The sequence below is a fragment of the Plasmodium gallinaceum genome, assembly GCF_900005855.1.
Source record: "Plasmodium gallinaceum strain 8A genome assembly, contig: PGAL8A_v1_72, whole genome shotgun sequence".
NCBI lineage: Eukaryota > Apicomplexa > Aconoidasida > Haemosporida > Plasmodiidae > Plasmodium > Plasmodium gallinaceum.
In genome coordinates this window covers 79,619-89,533 of record NW_021628233.1, presented here as the reverse complement: position 1 = coordinate 89,533, position 9,915 = coordinate 79,619, and the positions used below count along the sequence as shown (strand labels likewise).

The 9,915-nt window shown below is 23.0% G+C and overlaps 1 protein-coding gene across 1 annotated transcript, besides 1 other annotated feature; it reads left to right on the top strand.

Moving 5' to 3' along the window:
- Window positions 1–248: 248 nt before the first annotated feature.
- On the top strand, window positions 249–6,628 carry PGAL8A_00190400 (surface-associated interspersed protein (SURFIN); the record flags this gene model as incomplete). The annotated part of the gene is made up of 2 exons (XM_028670586.1): window positions 249–2,390; window positions 2,498–6,628. 2 exons carry the CDS (start codon window positions 249–251, stop codon window positions 6,626–6,628), a joined length of 6,273 nt encoding a protein of 2,090 aa, XP_028527324.1.
- Window positions 6,629–9,469: 2,841 nt separating this feature from the next.
- Window positions 9,470–9,915: part of a repeat region that runs on past the window's edge.

Here is a 9,915-nt window from a genome sequence, read left to right as displayed (position 1 = left end):
AAAAATAGTAGTATTCATTTTTCTAGTTAAATTAAATTATTTTTCTTTAATTGGATTATTTAATACCCTTTTAATGTATGATAAAATTTAAATGTAAAATAAATGTATATTATATATATTACCTTTTTCTCTTTCTCAAATTTTTGCTTTTATATATTATTGATATAAAAATTTATTTTTTTTGAAAAATTAATTTTTAAAGGTAATTACAGAATATTTTAAGAAAACCTAGTTGTGATATAATAATCATGAGAAGAAACTCTACCTCAAAAAATGCAAGATTATTATCACAATCAGAAGAAATTCCTTGCATATCAAATCAAATAAATGCAACAGAAAATAATGCTAATTTATCTAATGATACAATTCCTTTCAAGACAGAAATTCAAACATTTATGAATGATACTTATAATGAATTTGAATTTTATCTTCAAGATGATAAAATTACTAATTCAACAGAAAAATGTCAAAAGGTATCTACATACATAGATTGGAGAGGCATGGATTATGTTAATTTGCTATTAAGTAAAAAAGAAAATTATAATATCTCATGCCTCGTTGAAGATTGGAATAAAAAACAAAATTCTTTTGAAACACATATATCTACAGAAACAAATTCAATATGTAATATTGGGAAGTTTCATTATTGTCCTCTTTTGAATAAAAATAATAACTGCACTAGCCCTTATGAAAATAAAGATCTACCAATAAGCACATCATTAACATACAATCAACTCAATGAAGATATTTATTTTAATAATAAAACTCAAATTATTGAGCAAAGACAGGGTAAGTTTCACAATGTTACTCATGATATATCTCTTTACTATTTCGATGCATATAATAAAGATAAATCTGAACTTAATTGCGCAAAGTGGAGTATGTATATATATAAGAGAGGGAAGCTATTTGTTAATATGATGAACAATGAAATTCGTTCCGAAGAGATTTATAGACAGGATTCTATTAATACATGGAATTCTTTTAGTAAGTCTTTGGAAGATTATACATTAGAACAGACAAGTAATCAATGTAATATGACAGAGTTAATTCATAAAATTAAAGAGAGAGAAAGTTCAAATAATCCATATAATTTAGCATGGGTTCTTTCAGATAACAATATTAGTGGATCTAATGAAACATTAGGTACTACAGTTTCATTACAAGATAAATTGCAGTCTACAAGTGGGATGCCCATGATATCACGTGATTTTACATCTAGTCCATTAGATAATAATGAAAATACATTCAGTAGTGTAAATAATAACAGTACCTCTAAAAATACACCTATAAGTACTACATTAAAACCAACAACAGCAGATGACCAATTGATACTAGAACCTACAACCACAGCTTCAGATGTTACAACAAAGATCAATTCTTTAACCTCAGATACTACACCTGAATATAACTTACATACAACTAAATCTTCACCTTCCTCTAATGATCCTTTTCCTTCTACAAGTATTCCTAGTGATGTATATCCTACAGTGGATGCTGAATCTAACACCATTATTTCTATGTCTTCTGTTAATGTACCTTCATCTGATGTAAATAATCATACACATTATCCAACAACTATAACCGCATCTTCTTCAGACAGTTCTACACCTCCTACGGTTGTACCCACTCCTATAACTAAAACTGCATTTTTCACAAATGATTCTATATCTTCAAATGATACCACTGCACATTCTACTAAAATCATTGAACCTTCTAAAAGTTATGATACAATTACTATAACTAATATTAAACCTCTTACAGGTGTATCTTCATCATCCTCTGAAACTTCATCCTCACCTAAAATCATAAATTCTACAACTACCAATTCATCTTTCACAAGTAGCTCTGCATTTCCCACTTCATCCACTCATAAAACTATCACTTTACCTTCTGCAAATGATCATAGGTCTTCATCAAAATCTAACGCTACAAATTCTCTAATTAGTATTAAATTTTCTACAAACAATACTAGATCTTCTTCTGCACCTAAAAGTATATATACTACAACCTCACCGAAATCTTTAGCATCTTCAATTTTCAACACATATCCTAATAATGTAACTAAATCTCCCACAACAATTAGAAATATATCATTATTGGGAACAAAAAATTCTGAAACAGAAAACTTGAAAAATACAACTATCCCTATTATGCAATATAAGAGAATTGCACCTTTAGAAAGAACTTATAATAGTGCATTGAAATATAATGTAAATGTAAATCCTTCGAGTATGACTATTTCAAATAATTCTACTATGCAAACCCCAATGAATAACAAAACTGAAATTACACCTACAGTTAATCCTACGGAAAATGTATTAATAACAGTTGTTCCAATAGGTATATTCATTTTGGGAATTATTTTTCTTTTAGTTCTACTCTGCAGAGTAAGATCAAATTAATAACTAAAAATAAAATAACATATATGCTTAAAATACTAATAACATTAATAAAAAATTTTCCTTAATTGTTTAATTTTTGATTTTCCTTATAGTACACTCCTATTGGATCTTGGTTTCGCAATCGTAAATCAAAGAAAAAAAAAATAAAAAAAAAGATGAAAGAAATTTCAAAGGAACCCATACTAATGTCTTTAAATGATATAGAAAGTGAACCAATATATGTTGGAAAATATTCGTTGTTGCACCACGAAAAACAAATTCCACTATGTGAGATTAGTTTTGAACGTGAAAGAAATTTGAAATATAGACAGATGAAAAAATCAAAAGAATGTAAAGAAATATACAGAGAAAGTGAAAATAAAAGCGTATATGAAGTTTTAGAGGAAGTATCAAACTACAAAAATGAATCTTCAATAGAAGAAGAAAAATTAAATAAAGATGATACTATAAATGAAATTGAAGAAGACGAATTGAATGAAAGTAAATCTGGAAATAAAATTAGAAAAGAAAAATTGATTAAAAGTGGATTAAAAAAAAATGTGGTTCATGTTGTAGGGTATACCAGGAAAAACACATTAAATGATGGAGAAACAAATGAAATAAATGTAAAAGCTGAAAAATCTGCATACGAAAAGGAATTGAAAAATTCAGAAAATAAAATGTCAATCAAGAATGAAGTGTGCAATTGGAATACATGGGCGAATATACATATTGTAGCATTACTAGAGTATAAAAAAGAAGAATGGGAATTGTACAGAAATGAATTTTTAAAAATTTGCATAGAAGAGTTTGAAAAAGACGAAAAAAATACTTATCTAAAAGAAGGGGACAATAATTTAGTAAATATAAGAGAAGAAAATGTTGTAGTTATGACGCAAAAAAATAGCAGTATTTTTGAGAAATGGAAAAAAGAAGAATGGTTCATTAATTTGAAAAAAGGGTGGAAGAAAGAAGAAGAAAAACATTTAGAATATTTAGATGAACAAGATATCGAGAATGTTACAATGAGAGGAATATGTAATCTAATGATAGACAAAAAAAAAAAAGCATGGAGGAAGTGGATAGAAAAGCAAAGAGAATATTCAATTGAATATAAAAAGCAGGATTGGTTTAAAAAGTTATTAGAAGAATATGAAAAAGAAGTTATTCATAAGAATATAAAGGAACAAAAAATTGAAAATATAAGTGTAAAAAAAAAAGAGAAAGAAGAAAATAATGAAATAGAAAAATATGAAATGAGGAAAAAATTGACACAAAAAATGTTAATAGATATACACATGATGGTATTAGAGGAATGTGAAAAGGAAGAATTAGAAAAGGAAAAAGATGAATTGCTTAAAACAAAAACGGAAGGGTTAGGAATACAAGAAAATTTATGTGAAGATGCAAATATTTTAGAAAAAATAAGGGAAGAAAGAAGATGGAATTCTATATCAAAGAAAAAAGAAGAGGATATAGAAAAATGGAAAAGAGAAAAATGGTTTACAGAATTAATGTTAGAATGGAAAGATAACGAACAGAAATATATAGAAGAATTAAATAAAAAAATGTTAGAAAAAAAAAATGAAGAAAGAATAACAAATAATGCTTTAGAAAGGCAGAAAATTGTATGGAAAAAACATTGGGAAGATATTTATAAAAAGTGGATAGAAAATGATAACAAAGAAGAATGGTTTACAAAATTGGTTGATGAAAATGAAAGTAAAGAGAAAGAATATATAAATGAAATTAGTATAAATAATATAGAAAAAAAAAGGGAAAATGAAAAACCTAGGGAAGGAGGTGAATCAATAATAGAGATTAATGGAAAAGTAAAAGAAGAAGTAAAAAAATTTGAAAAGACACAATTAGAAGATGAAGATGAAAAGATTAATTCTATAATAAAAAAAAAAAAATTAAAATGGAAGACTATAATAGAAATACACATGATTGTATTAGAAGAATGTAAAAAAGAAGAGTGGTTATTGAATAGAGGAAAATTTTTAGAAAACTGTTTGGAAGAATTTATAGAAGAATATAAAGAAAAATATCCAAAAATAATAGAAAATGATTTATCAATGATAAAAGAAAAGGAAGAAGACATTAATACGTTGATGATTGAGAAACAAAAACATTTATGGAAAAAATGGGTAGAAAGAAACAGAAGAATGTCAGAGAAATGGAAAAAAGAAGAATGGTTTATTAATTTGAAAAAAGAATGGGAGAAAGAACAAGAAAAATATAATGAAATAACAAAAGAATCAGGAATCGTAGAAATAGAAGTAGGAAAAAATCCTATGCTAGAGAAACAAAAAAGAATATGGAAACAATGGATAAAAAAACAAAGAATGTGGTTCATAGAAAACAGTAAAGAGGAATGGTTTAATTATTTGTTAGATGAATATGAAAAAGAAGAAGAGTTTAAGAAAGGAACAACTAAAGGAGATATGAGAAAAGTAAATGAAATGAAGGAAAATATAGAGAAACTGGAGCAAAAAGAAAATGAAGAAATAGAGAAATGTAGAAAGAAGGAAAAGTTGATACAAAAGGTTTTGATAGAAATACATATGATCTTATTAGAGGAATGTAAGAAAGATGAATTGGAAAGAGAAAAAGAACATTTTTTTAAAACATTGATGAAGGAATTTAAAATGAAAGAAAATTTAGATGAAGATGTAAATATTTTAGAAAAAATAAGGGAAGAAAGAAGATGGAATTCTATATCAAAGAAAAAAGAAGAGGATATAGAAAAATGGAAAAGAGAAAAATGGTTTATAGAATTAATGTTAGAATGGAAAGATAACGAACAAATATATATAGAAGAATTAAATAAAAAAATGTTAGAAAAAAAAAATGAAGAAAGAATAACAAATAATGCTTTAGAAAGGCAGAAAATCGTATGGAAAAAACATTGGGAAGATATTTATAAAAAGTGGATAGAAAATGATAACAATGAAGAATGGTTTACAAAATTGGTTGATGAAAATGAAAGTAAAGAGAATGAATATAAAAGTAAAATTAGTAAAAAGAGTATAGAAAAGAAAAAGGAAAATGGAGAAGATGGAGAAAATTTTGATTCAAAAATAGAAATTAATAATAAAAGAAAAGAAAAGGTGAAAAAATATGAAAAGACTCATCTAGATGATACAGATAAAAAGATTAATTCTATAATAAAAAAAAAAAAATTAAAATGGAAGACTATAATAGAAATACACATGATTGTATTAGAGGAATGTAAAAAAGAAGAGTGGTTAGTAAATAGAGGAAAATTTTTAGAAACCTGTTTAGAAGAATTTAAAAATGAAGATAAAGAAAAGTATCCAAAAATAATGGAAAATGATTTAGCAATGATGAGTAAAGGAGAAGAAGACATTAGTGCATTAATGATAGAGAGACAAAAACTTCTATGGAAAAAATGGGTAGAAAGAAACAAAAGAATGTCAGAGAAATGGAAAAAAGAAGAATGGTTTATTAAATTGAAAGAAGAATGGGGAAAAGAACAAGAAAAATATGAGGAATTAACAAAAGAATCAGAAATAGTAGAAATAGAAGCAGGAAAAAATCCTATGCTAGAGAAACAAAAAAGAATATGGAAACAATGGATAAAAAAACAAAGAATGTGGTTTATAGAAAACAGTAAAGAGGAATGGTTTAATTATTTGTTAGATGAATATGAAAAAGAAGAAGAGTTTAAGAAAGGAACAACTAAAGGAGATATGAGAAAAGTAAATGAAATAAACGAAAATGTAGAGAAACTGGAGCAAAAAGAAAATGAAGAAATAGAGAAATGTAGAAAGAAGGAAAAGTTGATACAAAAGGTTTTGATAGAAATACATATGATCTTATTAGAGGAATGTAAGAAAGAAGAATTTGAAAAAGAAAAAGAAGGTTTTTTTAAAACAATTATGGAAGAGTTGAGAATACATGAAAATTCAAATGAGGATGTTAACATAACGGAAATAAAAAAAAAGAGTAGGAATATAATATTAGAAAAAAAAAAAGAGGAAATAGAAGATTGGAAAAAAAAAAAATGGTTTATAGAGTTAATGCTAGAAATGAAAAACAAAGAAAAAAGGTACATAAAAGAAATATATGAAGAAATGATAGCAAAAAAGAATGAGGATAGAATTAAAAATCCCATGTTAGAAAAGCAAAAAACTATATGGAAAAAACATTTGGAAGATATTCATAAAAAGTGGTTAGAAAAAAATAATGAAGGATGTTTTACAACACTTATTTATTAATAGAAGAATAAAGGTAATGAATAAAAAAGCAAAATTTATAAATAGAGTATAGAAAAGAAAATTTAATGAGAAGAAACTGAAAAAATATGTAAAACAGTAGAAAAAAATTTAGAAGTGATCAATAAATAGAATTATTGAACTTTTTTAATATTTACTAAGTAATTAAGTTAAATATTTTTAGATGTTTAGTTATTGATTCATTATATCCATTTAATGATTTTGTTAGTATATTGATTTATTAATTATCTGTTCAACAACTTTGCTAGTATTGATCAATCAAATTATATAAAAAACGTATAGAGATAACTATTGTTATTTTATTTTGAATAAAATAAATTTTTACATAAATCATTTATTTTTATTAACTTATCTTAAATTTTAATTCTATTGTTTATTATTTAAGTTAATTTATACAATACAAATGTAATGTTTAACATTATGTTTTTTAATACTTCATAAATAAAAGTATAATGCACATCGCATCACAGAATAAAAAATTATTATTTTTCTTTTTAATATGATACTTTTTTTTTCTATTAAAAATTAAAAAAAAATTATTATCATATATTTTTTATTAAAATTTCCTAGGTAGTTAGAGTATAAAACCCACAAAAAGATAAAATATTTTTTTTATATAATTTTAAATACGCACAAAAAAAAAAAAATAAATGAAATATATTTTTTTCTTTTTTTATGTGTCAATTTTTTAATTTTCTATTCAATGGTATTATGATTTATTCATTTACTATTTAAAGACCTTTATAGTGATTTAGCCTGTCAAATTAATAGAGAACATGTAAAATAAACCCTACTTAATCATTTTATTATAAGATTAGCTTATGTAGATAGTTATATACCTAATATAAAAGTATCAATTCATAATAAACTTAACATAATTGTTATAATATTTATGCTTTCTAAGATACATCTTAGTTATTTTTTATAAAAAACTATAAAAATTATTAAATTTATTCATCTCCCAAAAAAAAAAAAAAACATTTATTTTTTTAAATATAAAAATGAATATATAATTTTTTTTTTTTGAATATGTTAACAATGTCGCTTATTTTATACAATTATAGTTCTACTTCATTTAAGAAGATATTCTTTAACTACAAATTATCTTATATTTTTTCTATACACGCAAAAAATATTATAACTGTTTTCATATATATATATATATATATCTCCCTACATGCATTTTAATTATCCTTTATGTATCTACAATATTCTAAGATGAACTGCTATGATGCTGTAAATTATTAAAAAGATCAATGATGTATTTTATTAACTATATTGCTAGTATTGGACAAAAAAAATTTATAAAAACATGTAGAGAAAACTCTATTTATTTTATCTATGATTAAATAAAATATTACTCAAATTATTTAATTTTGCTAATTAATGTCAAATATAAATCACAATAGTTATTTATTAACTTAATTTTACGTAACATACTATAAAATTTAATATTTTACTTTACATTTTTAATCTTTACGCATAAAAAATTATTCTTTACATCATAAACAAAAAATATTAAGGATAATTCTTGACCACAATTTTTTTTTTATATCGATGATTTATTAATTGATCATTCAATGTTATTACTAGTATTGACCAAACAAATTAATGAAGATTATGTAAAGAGAATTTTACCTATTTTACTTTTATTTAATTAAGATATAAATTAAACTATTCATTTTTATTAATAAATATTAGGTTTTAATTACGTTAGTTATTATTGTTGTTAATTTACATAATATCCCATCTATACCACATTTTACATTACATTTTTAGTTTTTCATAAAAAAAAATACTTTACATCTTTATCCTAAAAAGACAGAAAAATATTTTTTTTTAATGTGTTATATTTTATTTCCAAGAGAAAAAAAAATCCTTATAAAAAAAAATTAGTTTTTATAACAAAAAAAAATAAAATGAATATTTTTTCTTTTTAATATGCCATATTTTTTTTTAAAAAAATAATATAAAAAACAAAAATTTAAAGCGTTTTTTAAGTCTTCTTCACAAAAAAAAAATATATTTTTTCTTTTTTAATTGTAAGTACATATAAAAAATATTATAAGAATATATGTATCCTTTTTTTTTAGTGTACCTTTAGAGAAAGTGTATTTATTTATTTATTATGGTTGCAAATATATATTTTTTTTTTTTTAGTATACACGATTATATTTTCATATTTTCCACATATTTTATAAATGACTAAATAAAATGTTATTATTCATTATATTTTATTAAATATTATTTAAAACAGGTTGATAATATTATTTATAGTCTACTTGTTTATTAATTTGTTATTTTAATACTAGTAAAATTATCGATCAGGAGTTTGGTAAATCACATTAGTTTATATTTATTCTTAAATTGTTATCATTAATTAATATATATACCTTTCTGAGTACTTTGAAATATTTGAATGTTCTTAAATTAAACACATAAAGATACCTTTAATCACTATTTGTAACTGTGCATGACCAATTTTTAATGAAAATGAAAATATATTAAATACATATCATTCATGTTTGGGTACTATAAATTCTGTATGTTGATAATTATTTTCATCTAGTTCCACATTCCAAAGTATTTTTTTAATATCTATCTATGAAAAACATTTAATACCGTAAAATATCTTTAATATATCTTTCATATTAGGTATAACATATAAATCATCCAATACACATCTATTTAAATATATATAATATATAGTGATTACCTAACTGACACCCTTTTTACTAACTAATTGGTTAATAAAAGGCTTTATTAACCTTTTTCGAAAATGAAAGAACTAGTTAAATGAAGAATACATAGTTGGTCAAGAACACAAAAGAAAAAAAAAAAAAAAAAAAAAGAAAAAATTATTTATTTTGGAATGAAAGATGATTTTAATTAATTTTTTAATAAAAACTTTTATATATATAACAATAAAATTTTCATGTAATTAATATTCATATAATTTATTTGCATTTTTACTAATTGTTTATGTTTGTTAATTCAACAGCAATATGTTTTAAATTGCTGAGCATAACTCATAACAAGGAAACAAATAATTTACATTTAATTAATAGTCGATATTCAATAAGGATTTAAATTTTTAATAAAAATAGGGATTTTTATTAAAGTAAATAAATGCCTATTTAAATTAAAGAATGCTGAACGAAGTAGAGCACATAATTAAGAATTACTCGTTCAAAGCATTTAAAAATATATATAAATACAACAAAATCGTGGAGGCATCTCTACATGCTCTTTATTAATTTGTTTGTTCA